The sequence below is a fragment of the Grampus griseus genome (genome assembly GCF_964374135.1).
Source record: "Grampus griseus genome assembly, chromosome: 1".
In the NCBI taxonomy this organism is placed as follows: Eukaryota; Metazoa; Chordata; class Mammalia; order Artiodactyla; family Delphinidae; genus Grampus; species Grampus griseus.
The window spans coordinates 166,802,416-166,818,474 of NC_139017.1; the positions used below are offsets into that span (position 1 = coordinate 166,802,416).

General features: G+C 56.5%; 1 protein-coding gene across 1 annotated transcript in view; it reads right to left on the reverse strand.

Annotated features, from left to right (window-relative positions):
- Nucleotides 1-1,339: 1,339 nt before the first annotated feature.
- Nucleotides 1,340-16,059, reverse strand: part of ALPL (alkaline phosphatase, biomineralization associated) — a 57,628-nt gene continuing 42,908 nt past the window's right edge. Inside the window, exons 4-12 of the mRNA XM_082647899.1 lie at nt 15,704-15,819; nt 14,408-14,582; nt 13,450-13,625; nt 10,087-10,230; nt 8,122-8,191; nt 5,889-6,023; nt 3,624-3,815; nt 3,036-3,155; nt 1,340-2,339 (exon numbers count right to left, since the gene is read on the reverse strand). Of these exons, the coding sequence (XP_082504025.1) occupies nt 2,074-2,339; nt 3,036-3,155; nt 3,624-3,815; nt 5,889-6,023; nt 8,122-8,191; nt 10,087-10,230; nt 13,450-13,625; nt 14,408-14,582; nt 15,704-15,819 (1,394 nt within the window). The 3' untranslated portion in view covers nt 1,340-2,073. The remainder of the gene's footprint in view (nt 2,340-3,035; nt 3,156-3,623; nt 3,816-5,888; nt 6,024-8,121; nt 8,192-10,086; nt 10,231-13,449; nt 13,626-14,407; nt 14,583-15,703; nt 15,820-16,059) is intronic.

Genomic DNA, 16,059 nt, shown 5'->3' on the forward strand with positions numbered 1-16,059 from the left:
GGTCCCTGGTCAGGGAACTAGATCCTGCATGTATGCCGCTACTAAGACTTTGCATGCCCCAACTAAGAAGTCCGCATGCCGCAACTAAGGATCCTGCATGCCGCCAACTAAGACCCGGTGCAGCCAAAATAAATTTAAAAAAAGAAAAAAGAAGTGTTTAGGAAATGATAGTACAGAGATATGACAAAAATTGTGAGGATGGTATGAGAATAACAAATGAAAATGCTGTAATGTACAGCTGAAGATGAGGTCTCCGTCCTGGCGAGAATGTAGGCATGTAGTTTTATTTGTTATCCCAGCATCAGCTCGGCTGCGCTTCCCTTTTTGCCAGGACTGCTTGGAAACTCAAAGAGAAATCTGCTCAGCTGCATTTTCATTCTTGAAGGATGTCTGCTTCTGACATACAATTTCTCATCTTTCCGAGTTCATATTTAACTGGCCCCTGTTATGAGTCATTAGTATTGGCTGCCTCAGAGCCTGGTTGGCAGGAGGTCGGAAATGCATTATAAAGAAATAAAGCGTGTCATTAAGTATGGGAACTTTGTAATCAAATTCCAGCTCCACAACTTGAGGGACCTTGGGCACTCACATCCCCTCCTGCACCCTTGGCTTCATCATCTAGAAATGTGGATGATGGAGGCCTACTTCCTAGTGAGGATTAAATGAACTGAACGCATACAAGCATCAAGCACAGAGATCGGCAGATGGTAAATGATCAATATTAATTGTTAGGATTAGTATCATTATTGGGACTTTGATTCTAATTGAGGAAAGAGGAGCAAACTTGGGCAACTCTGTATACCCCCAATATCGGGTGTAATCTTGAGTCTGGTACCCGGGCTTGACAATCAGGAATGGAAAAATCACAATCATCTAGGCTGAAGCTCTGTGAGGGCAACCACTAAATTCTTAGGACCTAGTACAGTGCCTGGCTCATACTCAATGCTTATTGAGTGAATGAATGGAGGAACAGCTACAATGGGCCAAGGTGGGCAGTTGTTTGTGAGCGCCATGCAGCAAGGGTGTCCCAGGGCCCTTGAAGGCCTTCCTGCCGTGGGTTTCAGGGCACCGAGGTAGTCTTCTTTAATCTTCATGGCAACCCCAGAGTGGACTGCCTCCCATTTTACAGATAAGGAAATGGAGAGGCAGAGACACAAAGGACTTTGTCCAAAGTCGCCCAGGTAATGAGCGGTGAAGTCCCCAGGTCAGCAGGAGACCCCTTTCTCCCCGTCCAACCCCACCTGTGCTCCTGGGCCCTGAGTCCAGTTCTTCCCAGAGGAATGATCTTATTTCAGTCTCTTCCTCACTGACCACAAAGACTCAGTCCTGTCCTCAGAAATATTTGAAAAGTTTTATTTAAATGTTTTGTGTTCCCTTTTAACCAACATCAAAAAGAGAAAAATTTTTGGCTGCTCCAAACAGGAGAGTCACTTCAGAGAGGAGCTGGCATGCGTGTTCAGAGCTGGGAAGTGTCTGCTCTGCCAGGCTGCCCTTCCCAGCCTGGGCCACCCTGGGCTGGATGGCCAGTCCCAGGAGCTGACTTCCTGGGAGCCCCAGGCGGCCTTGGAATGAGTGAGCAAACCCCCATCCTGAGGAGAAGGACTTGGTCTCCCCTGCAGTTAGGACTGGGCTTGGGGACAGGGACATGAGCCTGGTGGGGCCTGGTGGCTTCCAGAGGGAAGGAGAGGGGAGTGGGAGGGTCAATCCGGAATGTTCTGTAGAAGCTCCAAGGCCTCTGGGTCTGGAGAAATACGTCTGCTAGAAAAATCAGATGCTTTGAGAAGTTCTGCAGTCTATGCTCTCTGCCTGCCCAAGAGAAACCTACCCTGTTGGCCAAAGGGGCAGCGGGTGGGGGCAGAGGCTGGAGGCCAGCAACTGGTGGAGATTTCCAGCAGGGAGCGAGGTGGGCAGCAGGCAGACTTTGGTTTCCTGGGTCCCCTTTCTGGCAGCTGCAGAGGCTGTGGAGGCCTCTGCCTCCCGCCCCTTGAGGTGTGGGCTGCCGGGGGTGGGCAGCACTTGGAGAGGGAGGCCAGCCATCTGTCGTGGGCTGGTAGATGCCCAGGCCCTGGGCCCTCAGAACAGGATGGCCAGGGGGAGCAGGGCCAGCAGGAAGAGCAGAGGGCCTGGGGAGGGGCTGCCTGACAAGCTGGCGGAGGCACAGTGGTCGCGGTTGGCACCGATGCAGGCTGCGTAAGCCATCACGTGGGGGATGTAGTTCTGCTCGTGGACGCCGTGCAGCAGGTGTGCCATGGGGCCCTTGGCGAAGACGGCTACGTCCTCCCCGCCATGGGTCTCGTGGCGCAGGGGCACGGCGGACTGTGCCTGGTAGTTGTTGTGAGCTGCGGGCCAGAAGAAACACTTGCTGAGAGCCTACCAGGGGCCTGGCACTATGCAGTAGCTTCCCCGTGCCCCTTCCAGGTTGGCTTGAATGCCCCCATTTTATAGAAGAGGAAACTGAGGCTCACTGGAGGGAAGTCATTTCGCACCAGGCCACAGGATTTGGGCCTGAGTCTGTTTTGACACAGAAGCCTGCACTCTCAACCCCCAGACCTCATCCGGGCCGTCTGGATTAGAAGGGAAGAGTCAACCCAGGAGAGCCTCTTACCATTGGCTGTGCCATTAGGCCCCCAGGGACCCCTGGGGACATCATGAACAAACATCCAACAATATGGAATTGCATAAGCAGACTGGGAAGACTCACACGCTGGAATATCATACAGCCAGTAAAAATGACAGTGTAACATAGCAAGTACCTACACGTGCCAGGCACCACGCTAAGCTCATCAGATCTATCTAGTCCTTCAGACAAACTTGGGAGGCAGATATGGAGGAAACAGAAGCTGAGGAAGGTGAAGTTATTTGCCCAAGGTCACAGAGCTGCTAGATTTTAGGAGGGATTCAAATTAAGGTTGTTCTGACTCAAGTCCTGGCTATTCTGAGACACCCCCCCGAGCCTTAACCACAGGACTACGCTGTTTCCAAGCTCATCCCTAGGGGGCGCCCTGTCCCCCCCAGCTCTGGCCGTGCAGCCTTACCATAGTCCACCATGGAGACATTCTCTCGCTCACCGCCTACCACCTTGTAGCCGGGCCCGTTGCCATACAGGATGGCAGTGAAAGGCTTCTTGTCTGTGTCACTCACCATGGGGGCCAGACCTGCGCAGGGAGGCACTGGTCCAGGGGTCATGTTGGAGTACAGTCCCCAGCCCCCAGCTTGGCAACGCCTGGGTCCCCTTTCATGGAGTCGCCTTCCAAACCCAATTTATTTCCAACCAGCCACCCTTCAGTTTTCACTGTGCCCACATCCTCCCATCTGTTGGTCTGTCCTTCCATCCTTCACATCCATCCATCCATCCTCTCCTCTCTCCTGTCCATTAATCCATCCTCCCTCTCATTTTTCTACCCATCCATCATCCAGGTGGCCACCCATACACCCACCCAGGCATCACTTCACTCCATCCCCCATCCTGTGTTCCCCCACCTGTCAGTGACTTCTCCTCCCTGCCCAATTCTGAGTCTCACACGTGCCAGGCCCTGGGCTTGCCAGGTCTCCCACCCCACTCCTGCTCCCAGAGGGCAGACCCTGGGAGTGCCCAATGCCCACCCCAATGGAGGCCCACCTACCAAAAATAGAGTTGCCACGGGGGGTGTACCCGCCAAAGGTAAAGACGTGGGAGTGGTCGGCGGTGACAACGGTCAGCGTGTCTTCCACGGAGGTCATGGCGCCTGCCTGCCCGATGGCCCGGTCCATCTCCACCACCTCGTGCAGTGCCTGCTTGGCTTTGCCCTCATGGTGCCCGTGGTCAATCCTTCCCCCTTGGGACACCAAGGCAAAGGCCTCCAGTGAGGGGGCAGGGAAGGAGATCTGACCCCCAATTCCCATCCCATGATGGCCAGGGGACTCCCCTGGGCCAGGCACCACACGAGGCACTTGACACAGCCATTCGACCTTCACAGCACCTCAGAAGGCGAGTTGTTGGACCACAGGCCCACGCATGGAGAGTGCAAAGCCAGGGTTTAAAGCAGCCCCACCACCCCACTCGGCTCCCAGCACTGCTTCTTCAGCTTCTCGGGGTCCCTGAAGACCTCGGAGAGGGAGGGAAGGGACCCAACATGCCTGAATGGCTACTAGGTGCCAGGCATCATAAGCTGATGTCTTGTTTCCCTTTCACAACAACCGTGGGCAGAGATGGGTACGATTAGCCCCATTTACAGATGGAGCAGCTGAGGCCGGGAGTGGGAAGTGATGTGTCCAAGGTGGGATCTGCTAGGATTTGATTTCAGGCGTGACTCGCTGTAAAGCCCTGTTTTTCCATCTCCGCTTTGAATACATCCCCTCCGAGGGTTAAGCACGCTCCTAAAGGGGAAAAACCCTCCATGCCTGGGCAGTGCCTACAGCAGCCTCCCATAAAGGCCCGGGGAAGCCTGCACCTCATGCCACCTCCCCAGACGAGCACAGGAGGCCTGGCGTTAAGCCTGGCTTAAAGGTCACGGCTAAGGCTGTGTGACTTCGGAGAACACCTTCCATCTCTAACAGGAAGACGATGCCTGGTGGACACTCCCGTCTCTGAGGCTCCTGAGCCTGGGGGCCTGGCCGCCCTCCTTCCTGCTAGCCTGGGCCTCACCACTCTGGCCCGGCAGGCTAGCAGGGTGGGTCCCTCCTTTGTTGTGGCTCTGGGAGCAGCTGGTCTGGCAGGCCCAGTCTTGGCCGCGCTCACAAAGAAGACCGCTCCCGGGGGAGCCCGTGCTCACCACTGGTTCCTGGTTGGTTCTTCGGCATCAGAGGCCCGTTCAGGGCCAGGCCGAGACCGCCGTGCTTCAGTGGGAACCCCGGGGCTTGGCAAGAGAGCCGCCGAGTTGGGCTGGCGGCCGCTGGCCTCTGGAGGGCGGAGGGGCCTGAGCGTGTGCGTATGTGTGGTGACAGGATGTGTGCAAATACGTCTGTGTGCGTGTGTCCATTTAGAACATGAAAGACAATAGTTGTTAGAACCTTGGAAGATTCTGGAAACTTTATCATTTCCTCTCACTTCCTATTGTGATTGACTTAGCTACTGTGTAATCATAATAATGATAATAACAGAAGCATAAAGGATTTATTCTCTTTTGGGCCCTGCTCCAAGTACATTATGTCTCTGAACTCAATGGATGCTAATAACCCTTCTTGGAGAGGGGGACTATTTTTGGCCTCGTTTTACAGAAATGTACAGGTAGAGGTCACAGAGCCAGTGGGTGGCAGCATCAGGACAATGACTCCAGGGCCTCACAACAGTGCCGGGAAACCCCAGGAATGTCGGCATACAGCACCGCTGCCTCCTGAAGGGTCTGGCTCTCCCAACCCAGGGGACCGCGGGATATCCCAGGGCCCGCCCTGGGCCTTCTCCTCTCTGACCTTGTTCCTACACGGGCCCAGTAACATGAGAGGTCTGCTGTCCAGCTGCGAGGGTTCCTGCAGACCGATGGGCACCTACAGAGGAGGACCCTGGGCCGGCGTGCTTGGGCCCAGCCAGGCAGCTGCTAAGAGCTCATTTGTCTACCGGGGCCTGCTGATTTGTCTTTCGGGAGGAGTGAAGCTGAGGGGCCTGCACACCCCTCCAGAGCCAGGCCTTGGGGAGGTATTTCCAAAAGGAAGAAACTTGCCTCCTCTCTCAGGAAGCCTTCCTGGACTAGTAAGCCAGATGTGCCATCTCCACGCCCAGAGGAGAGCTGCTTGTTGGGCTGGGAACTTCAGCACCGCCCCCTTTTCCCCCCTCCCTCCACAACCCATCTCCCTAAAGGAATCTCCCTGCTCATCCCCAAACTGGACAGTTCTGAGAGCTGGACCGCCCTACCCCTGAACCCATCTGGAAGCTGCCAGGGAAGTGGCCCTGCAGTCAGGTCCTGGACCCCTACCTTCCACCAGCAAGAAGAAGCCTTTGGGGTTCTTGCTCAGGATCTTGATGGCCGTCTCCACCATCTCGGAGAGTGAAGGGTCAGTCACGTTGTTCCTGTTGAGCTCATACTGCATGTCCCCTGGCTCAAAGAGACCTGAGGAGGACCCGGGAGGATGTGGGTGTCTCCCCACACACAGCTTGGGGGTAAAGTGGGGGGATGGAAGCTCATCTGGGTGGCTCTTGCGGGCCTGACTTGTGCCAGGTGCTTTGGGCGCACTTCCTCCTTTCATCTTCTTAGCCACGCCATGGTGAGAGGGACCACTGTGTCCATTTCACAGAGGAGGAGACTGAGCCTCAGGTGTTTCGTACCTTGCTATTTTCAGCTGCTAAGTGGGAGACCTGGGATTCCAATCCGTCAGCCCACCCTGAGCCCATAGAGCCCTGGACATGGCAGAGGATTGTGTCCTGGCCTCCACAAGGCAGCCTGGGCGTGTATTTACATGTCATTTACAGGTCAGCCTTGAAGGGCTCAGTGCCCTGTGCAGTGAAACAGAAGAAGGGTTGGGGTCACTGTCCCTTCTGTTCACCGAGCTCGGTTTTTTCCCTTGTGAAGTAAGGAGAGTGATTCATTTCTTACCCATGTCACAAGATTCCACAAGTACTGGGTTGGTGCTTCCAGTCCTGGATGTCCTTCCAGAACACCTCGCCCTTCCATAATTGCACGCAGCCAAGCAAGGGCTCCGATGAACAGAGTGCTTACTCTGTGCCACACGCTGTCCTATGTGCTTTGGAAGCACTTAGGCGCCAGCCTCCGAGATGGTGCCCAATAACCCTCCCTCCTGGAATTCATGCCCGCGTGTGCCCCTCCCTCACTGACTAGGGCTGGCCGGTGTATCCAACAGAACACTGTAGAAATGATGGCGTGTGACTTCCAGGCCAGGGCATAACACACTGTGGCCTCGGCCTTGCATACTCTTACATTTCTGGGGGAAGCCAGCTGCCATGTTGTAAGGACACTCAAGCAACTCAATGGAGAGATTCACGTGGCAAGGAGCTGAGGCCTCCTGCCAACAGCCTGCACCAAGTTATGAGCCATATGAGTGGCCCACCTCGGAAGCCCCAGCCCCAGACAAGTCTGCAGATGACTGCAACCTCACGAGAGACCCAGCTAAATCACTTGCAAACTCTCGACCCAGAGAAACTGTGAAGGAATAAACTGTTCAACAATCATTATAAATAAAACAACTTTACAGTTGTTTTAAACTGTAAAGTTTTGGGATAATTTGTTATGCAGCAACAGGTAACATATATTAGCTCACTTAATCCTCATGACAACCCTGAGGGAGGCCCTATTGTTATCCCCATTTTACGGAGAATTCATTATCCTTATTTTATAGAAGAGAAAACTGTGGCACAGAGAGGAGAAATCACTTGCCCAAGGTTGCACAGCTCATGGGTGGTAGGAGCTGGATTTGAACCCAGCACTCTGGCTCTAAGATCCATGAACAGAACTTTCTTGCTCCATGGGTACATGCATAACTCTACACAGCCAGTGTGGGGCATGGGGTGTGTGCTGTGTGAGCCAGGCAAGTAGAGAGCTGTGTGTGTATCTGAGGGATCCTCCAGGTGCCCAGCTCTAAGCCCATAACTTCCAGTGATACACCCAGGACCCAGGGGCTGTGCTCCTTGAGAAAGATTTGCAGGAGGTCTTGCCACCACTTGCTTGGCCCAATAGCCAGAAGGGAAAGAGGACCCAGATGTCTGCATGGTGGCACTCAGGGTCTCATTCCACCTGGCCTGGAGCCGCCCCCAGGCCCCACACCTGTTTCCCATTCCCTGGGGAAATGGGGGTACTCACCCCCCCCAGTCAAGACCACTGGCGACAATCTAGCTGGCTTCTGCCCTGGCAACGCAGCAGGGCTGGCTCTGGGTCCCCTTGCTCCTCAGTCTGGGATCTGTTTAAGTCCCAGCTCCAGCCAGGGTTCAAACTCACCTGTGCCCTAATTCTAACCGGCTGTGTGGCATGCCAGAGGTCGCTTCCTTTCTCTGAGCTTTGTTTCCCTTTGTGCTCAATGGAGCTATTCACCCTGCACAGCCAGCAGATTTCAGGTCTAATTCTATGAACCAGAACCCCTCCCTCACCCCTCCCAGGTCCTGGAGCCTGAGGGCGAAGGTCCCTAAGTAGCAGGGCAGCCTGGGACCTCGTCCCCGGGGCACCCAGCTGGATGTCCACTCCACCCCCCTCCACTTACCCAAGAGGTAGTCCACGGTGTAGGGGTCGAGGGCCAGGAGTTCGGTGCGGTTCCAGATATAGTGAGAGTGCTAGGAAGGAGGGCGGTGTCAGCCATGCGGGGCTGGGGAAGTCGGAAGGACTAACCCCAGCTGGTCTCAGAGTCTACGGCATGTACTGGTTCTCTTCAGTCATTTAAAATCCCTCCCCGAAGACCCACCATCCCTGTCTTCAAGAAATGGCAAACAAATGGGAACATTTAATGCAGGGAGATGAGAATTTGGAGACCAGAGACCACTGTGAGCCTTGAGGCAGGATCAGAGACAGCTTCCTGATGTCCTAATGGGGCCTTGAAGGACAAGCAGGAATTGATCAGCCTGGGGTCAGGGAGCAGAGTTCCAAGCACGGGGAGGCATCAGGGAGCAAAGAGGGAGGCGCAGATCACAGGCGGCCTTGAGTGCCCACTGAGAGGTATGGGCTATGTGTATTCTGAGAGCTGTGGAGAGCCAGGGAGGAAGCAAAGCCCTAGCTCTGCCCTGGGGACCCCCTCCAAGGAGGAGATAAAGGAAGTGCTGTTTCCCCAGGGCATAGAGGCCATGGGAAGGGCTGGCCAGCTTGCCTGGTGATGGTACCATTCAGGCCTAGACCGGGGGGTCCCGAACTACTAGGAATCAGCTGTGTGTCCATTAGAGAGCCCCTTGCCTTCTCTGGCCAATGGCATTGGGATCAGAGGTTTCTGAACCTCAGGGGCTGCTTTGGGAAGGAGGGTGGGAAGGCTAAGAAAGTGGAGCTCCCCTCCTTCACTGAGATGATTCTCCTACGTTATCTCATTTGTCCCTCACATCACCCACCCAAGGTAGGTACTGTATTCTCATTTCACAGATGGGGACACTGAGACACACAGATTAGCCCATACTAAGGCACGATTTGCAAAGAATGTGTGGCTTATCTGAAACCTCAAAGTGATGCCCTGTTCGGTCCAGTGATGTGGGTGCCTCTCTCCCTCTTGGTGTCTAGACTGAGTTCCAGGGTAAGCCCCCTGCCTGGGCAAGAAGAATTATAAGCTCCGGTCCCATGTTCCAGGTAGAGAAACTGAGGCTGAGAGTGGCGGTGTCTCTCTGACTCGGGCTGGGATGGGGCTCTGGTCCAGCCTGAGCTGACTCAGGAGTGGGAAAGGTTCAAAGCAGCTCAGTCCCACCCCTACCAGCCCCAGGGGGCCGTTTCCCAGCCCCTACCCCCCACCTCGCTCTTGGCCCAGCCCTATCCCACAAGGCCTCCCCGGGGGCCAGTCCTGGAACCCTCAGAAACCCAACCCCAGAGTGACATCAAAGTGGCTGCCAGGCTGCTTCCCACTGTCTTCAGCCCTGACCGCAGTCATTTCCAGACCCCAGCTGCCCCAGGCCCAGTGGCCAGCAGATGGATTTTAAGGGCCAGAGCTGCTCCAGGGAGCCAGCGCCCAGGTCTTCCCACGCTCCGGCGGGCCAGCACGTGCCCAGCCCGGCCCCTCCCTGCCACCTCTGCCTGCAAGACCCTCCCAATATTGCCTCCTCCCCCTCCTCCCCCTTGTCAGGGCTTCTCAGCCCCACCCTTGTGGTCTGTCCCCTCTGGGTTCCCGTAGCTCCTGGGCGTCTCGCCATCCAAGCACACAGCATTCCACGTTTCCTTAACCATCTGACTCATCCTTTGGACCTCATGCCTAGCCAGGGGCCCTGCACACAGTAGGGGTGCAGGTGGACTGAATGTCTCTGCAGGTTATCCTTGGCCTGCCTTCCTCCTTACCGCCTGAAGGTATTTCACTGTGGTCTTGAAGGAGGGAATTGATGGGCACCTACTATGTGCCATTCATATATCTGTAAGGCCCTCTGAGCCCGCTGAGGTAAGAATTATGACCCCATTCTACAGAAATGAACACGGATTCAGAGAGGACTCCCGCAGCCCTGCCCACTGCAGGCGTACCCTGCAGCCATCAGGCCCCCGGACAGGCTACCTTGTGTTTCGGTTTGAAGCTCTTCCAGATGTCGATGAGGTTCAGGCCGTCCAGCCTCGTGCCCCTGGCCTTCTCGTCCATCTCATACTCCACATCGGTTCTATTCTTGGGGAACATGTACTTCCGGCCGCCCCCCATGATCACCTAAAGGGGACACAGCCATGAGGAGCCCAGGGCGCCATGACATCCAGAGGCTCCAGAGGCCCCGCCTGGAGAGCTGGGCTCCTGGAGGCCCGGCGGGTGGAGTGGAAGCTTCTCCAGCATGGCGAGTCCTGGCTTCAGTCCACGCTGCCCTCCCCGAGCCTCCACGTCTCCAGCTCGGGGGCAGGGATGAAATCACGAGGCTATTGGGACTGTGATTCGGGCTTCTGGGTGAAATATTGGAGCTAACCTCCCTTATTCGGCTTTCCAGAAGCCCGACGCATAACTTGGGCTTCTGTGAGAATAATACCGTGTACAGAGTGTGTGTCAGGCACTAAGGACTTGAGATACATGATCTTATTCAACGTCATACCAAGGCTGTAAGGGAACCCGTGTCACCTGTTTTCCAAATAAAGAAATGGGTGTAGAAATGTGATTTCTTTCCCATAAGGCCACACGGCCAGTGAGGGGCAGAGCCAGGATTCGAACCCGAGCCTCCTCCAGCCCCGGCACCAGGGCCCGGCGGCGTCCATGGAGCTGAGGATGGGGACTCTGAGAGCCTCCTCCCCCCACAGCCAGGGAGGTCTTGGGGCAGCCCAGCTGGGAGCCTGGCAAACAGAGGACCAGTGCTCACGTCTGTGTAGTCACCGCCAGGCTAATTTTACCCACTGTGCTCACCCGCTTGGGCAGACGGACGCGGGACTGTTTGTTTTCCTGGGGAGTCCGTGTTTGAAGTCCTGGCTATTTTTAGAACGGAGGCCAAGAGCATACTAGCCGCCGCCCGCAGTGACCACCGCACCGGTGTCCTCCTGTCACCATGGGCGTCAGCCCAGGCCGCTGCCCCTGGCTGACACCTTGGGAGAGCAGACCCAGTGACAGCTGGCCTCAGATCCACTGGCATTTCATGCGCACCCTTCTCAACCTTCCATTCCAGCTCCCTCCTCAGAACCCAGGTTCCACAGGGTGGAGGGGGAGCCAGGAGTCCAGGCCGGTGGTACAGGTGGTACAGGTGAGGGGTACACGCTGGCCCCCAGGACCAGCCTGGATCCTGGGGAACCAGAAAGAGCTCTGAAGTCAGACTTGGGTTTGAATCTTGACTCTCCTGCATCTTGACCAAGGGCTTGTCACTTAAGCTCTCTGCACCTCAGTTTCCTCAACTATAACATGGCAGTAATGCCCACGCACAGGACCGTCCCAGCCACTGGACTGTCCCAGGAGGAAATGCAGTGACGCAGTGCAGTCCCGGCACCTGGGGCTGGCCTCCCGTGGAAGGTATTCTCAACGGCCAGAAGCAGTAGAGATCCAAGTAGTTCCAAGTTCCTCACTGCCAGCTCCAGCCAGGAGCTCTGGGGGCAGGGCAGGCTGTTAAAAAAGGAGAAGGGGACCCCGGGTCACTGGTCCCCCGCCCCCCCCAATTGTTCCCACAGAACCTGACCCCTTGCCATTTCCAGAATGGAAAATGAAGCCCCCAATCTTGTTGCCTGGAGCCTCATCATTTCCAGCCCCAGCACGCACTTCACACACTCATTAAACTCCCAAATAACAGACTTGCTGTTTGGCTTTGGGGTTTGGGTTTGTGTCTTTCATTTTTCTTTTTCTTTTTTTTTTTTTTTTTTTAGCAAAAGATATTTATTTTCAGGGCGGACACTAGGATTTTTGTTTCATGTACAGCCTGGGGGCTGGGGGGCTTTGGGGTGGTGCTGGTGCAGGGGCAGAGGGGAGAGGGAAGGACGAGGAGGCTGAGAGAGGAAAGGGAGGAGGGGCAATCCTCACAGCTGCCCCACCTCCACACTCACGCCCTAGCTCATCCCCCAGTGGCCTCTGTGGCTTACCACCCCCCTAAACCCAGTTAACACCCCTCCCCCCACCGCCCCCCCCCAGAAGCCTTCATTTAAGCTCCTGTCCCCTTCTCAGGCTGTCGCTGCCAAATCTCTCTCAAGAGCAGCCCCGTAATTACACCCTGTGCTTGTACAACAAATGTTCTCACGTCCATGACCTCATCTCAGCCTCCAGTGGCCCTGGGAGGGGGCAGGTGGGGCTCTCGGCCCCTGTTGCACAGGTGGGGACACTGAGGCTTGGGGAGGGGAAGCGACTTGTCCCAGGACATGAGTCGGGTACAGGCAAAGTCAGAACGGCGGCTTTGCCTGACACGGTCGCTTGCTAGGAGCGATCAACGGGACTACGTGTCCCGAGAGGGGCAACTCAGTCCACTGCTCAGAAAAACAAGGGGTTGGAAGAGGGGCCAGGTGGCACTTAGAAATTGGGGGGATGGCATGGGGGGCAGAGGGTGGGTCTGGGAGCCAGGAAGTTTGTCTGGTGGGGGTAGAAACAGAGGTAAGGGGTAGGAGGGACCTGGGGGCTCTCTGAGCCTCACTGAACCCCCATTCTAGGCTTGGGGGCCGAAGTCCCCTCACTCCCTCACCAGCCCCTGGCAGTAGGTAACAAGAGTCTGAAAAGGGAACAAGCCAGAGGTTCTCATTTAAGAACAGAGAGTAGGGACCCATCTGAACATCAGGTGGACAATGCTGGGGTGCACATGTGCTGAGCCTGCCCCGTATGTCAAAGCTGGTGTTTCAGGGCAGGGACATGAGGCTGCTCGTGCATAAATGCTGCCACTTTCTGAGCACTCACTCAGCACTGGGCCCAGGGCTAAGCTCTACAGGGATTATTTTATTTAGATCTTGCAATGGGCTTATAAGGTAGGTACATTTCACAAAAGGGCTGTAGAAGGGAAGGCTCAGAGAGGTTAAGTAACTGACCCAAGGTCACACAGCTAGCAAACAGCAGGGCAAGGATTGGAACCCAAGTTTTAAAAGTAAGAGCTCGGGCTAACCACGGCCCACACCACCTTTTCTCTGGGCATGCTGCCTGAGTGCACGGGACGCGTGCCTGTCTGTGCATGTGGGAATGTACAGGGCAGGTACTCCCCTGAGATGGCACTGTGTCACCCCCACGCTCCAGTGCAGTGCCAGTTTCCCATTTACAGAATAATCCCTGGGCGTCTGGTTCTTGAGGTGTGGTGGCGGCCACATCAGGATTCATCCCTCAGCCCCACTGCGGAGAAATCCTACAGTGCCTCCCTGCCCCAACCGCAAATCCCCTAATGGGCTGGGAGCCCTCCCAGGTGTGTGGGGAGCCAGGCCAAACTGCTTTTCCCGTGCCAGTCTAGGCCTGAGGTCTCGGACCCACAAGCCCCTACTCTGACTGCACTCCCGCACTCGCCTCGATGTCCCTGACGTTGTGCATGAGCTGGTAGGCGATGTCCTTGCAGCCCTGGCTAAGGGCCTCCGGGGGCATCTCGTTGTCCGAGTACCAGTCCCGGTCAGCAGAGTGGGCGTAGGCGGCGCTGGGGGTGGCGTGGTTCACTCGCGTAGTGGTCACGATGCCCACGGATTTCCCTGGGGTGTGGGAGAGGAGGGGTTGGTTTCGCCTGGAAATGGGCGTGTCCAAGCTGTCTTCCCCCTCCCTCTCCTAGCTAAAGACAGGTTAGTTCTGCTGCCTGACTGGGCCCCAGTCTCCGCATCCGTACTAAAGGTGGGGTTGGTGGCTTCCAAATATCCCGGCAGCTCAGATACTCTGCCTCTGTGACCCTCCCCTGTCCTGAGGGCCCTTGAGCTGTGAACCCCTGGGCTGGAGCCCTCCCTTCCACCAAGGACCCTGCAGAGCCCCAGCCTGCAGGAAGCCCCCCCGCTGCCCTGCAGGAACACAAGGGCCCCTCCGAAGGGCTCTCAGGTGGAGTGTGGTTCCGTCACCTATGTCAGCCAGCCTCATAGCCTGACTCCAAAGTCCCTGGGGGCACGTGCCAGGGCCTCCCAATTCCCAGGAGGAAGGGAGAAGGGGTAGACATTTACTGGACTTCCACGGGAACAGTGCTGGGCTCGTTCCTGACCTCCCTCACACTAAACCTGGGAGGGGGCTACATTTTCATGCCCATTTCATAGTCAAAGGAATAGACTCAGGGAAATGAGCTGGGAGCAAACGCACACCTGAGTGACCCCCTAAACCACTAGCTTTCGCTGTCATGGAAAGGAATCCATGACTATTTCACAGAGGCCCAGAACCTCAGAGCTGGAAGGGCCCTGGAGAGCATCTTCTTCTTCCCTCTCCCCGTTGTACGGTTGGAAAGAGGCTCAGACAGGCCACAGAGCCAGGCCCATTCCCCACCACTCGCCCCACTCACCTGCGTCCTTGGCCCAGCGCAGGATGGAGGTGACCTCGTTGCCCTGAGTGGTGTTGCACTCGGTGCGCTGGGTCGCTGCGCTCACCCCCACGGTGCCCTCGTTGGCCTTCACCCCACACAAATAGGCGGTGGCGGTGCCTGCGCTGTCAGGGACCTGAGCGTTGGTGTTGTATGTCTGCAGGCGGGAAAGGAGGGTCAGGAGGTGGCCCGGCCTCGGCCCACTCTGCTGCCCTCCGACCCCCACTCACACCATGGGGCCTGGGCATGAGGGAGACACAGGCCTCCTGCGGCCTTGGCCGAGCCCTGCTACCCACCGAGGTCCCCCCAGAGCCACAGGATCACCTAGCTGCCTGCTTCCTGCCCACGCCCAGTGCCCTGGCAGCCAGGGTTGCAGGAAGGGGCGGGAACGCAATGTTCCAATATGTGGAGACTCGGTTGGCAGAGAAATGGGGGCTGGGTCAGCTCTCTCTGGGTCTGGGGCTGCAGAAGCCAGTAAGGGGGAGGGGGAGGCAGGTGAGCCGTGGAGAAGGGAGACGGAGAGGGTTCTTGAGGGAGTGAGGGAGGCTGGGGAAGGGGAGGGAAAGTTAGGGGGAGGCAGGATCTAGGATGGGGAAATGGAGACCCCCCCACTATTCAGACCTCTGGTCTGAAACTATCTGCCCGTCTCCCTGCCCCACCAGCCTGAGAGCTCCTTGAAGACCAGAAAACATTACGGTCCCTGCTTTCCCCCAGAAGGGAGCCCAGGGCCTGGCCCAGAGTGTCTAAAGGACCTTTATTATGTGACACCATGGCCACCAGCAATTACAACACCAGAAACAAAGCTACCACTTTCTATCTGAGCCGCCTTGGGAGAGAACGAATGTAACAGAACCCCATGCAAAGAGTACACACTGCGTGAACCCATTTACGTCAAGTACAAAGGCAGGAACAGCTAAGCTATGGTGTTAGAAGTCAAGGAGCAAGGACTGGAGCGGGGTGCGGGGGGACCCCTGGCTGCTGTCATGTTCAGTTTCTCACCTGGATATTGGTCATACAGACACGTGCCAAGTTTGTGAAAATTCACTCTGTACACCGGTGCACTTCTCTCTATGTATGTCATGTGTCAATAGATTTTGAAATCAATGAGCTGAAATCCCCAGAGTCTTAGGAAGCAGCCGCTACTGTCCTCAATTCACAGAGGGGCCACAGAGCCCCCGGGAGGGCTGACTGCATTGCCAGCAGGTTTGAGGGCTCCAGCGAATGCCATTCCCCTGCCCTTTCCTCCTGAGAGGTGGGAGGCTTGGGGCTGGAGCTCACCTTGGAGAGGGCCACGTAGGGAAACTTGTCCATCTCCAGCCTGGTCTCCTCCCCTGGGCTGTGGTGGAGCTGACCCTTGAGGATGCGGGCCGCCGTCACCGTGGAGACGCCCATCCCTGTGGCGGGGGGTGGGGAACGGGGGTCAGGGGGGCTCAGTCTCTCGGGCTCCCAGCCTCTCCAATCAGCTCTCTTGGGCACCCAGAGCTCCCTAGAGTTAGGTGCCAAGGCAGGCTGAGCAGTGGGCACCAGAGCATGACTGGGTGGTCCCTTTCCTCCTTCCCTCCCGAGACCCTTGGGGTTCACAGCCCGGCTTTCCCATCCTCTTCAACATGGCCCCAGGGCCCCAGCCTCTACAA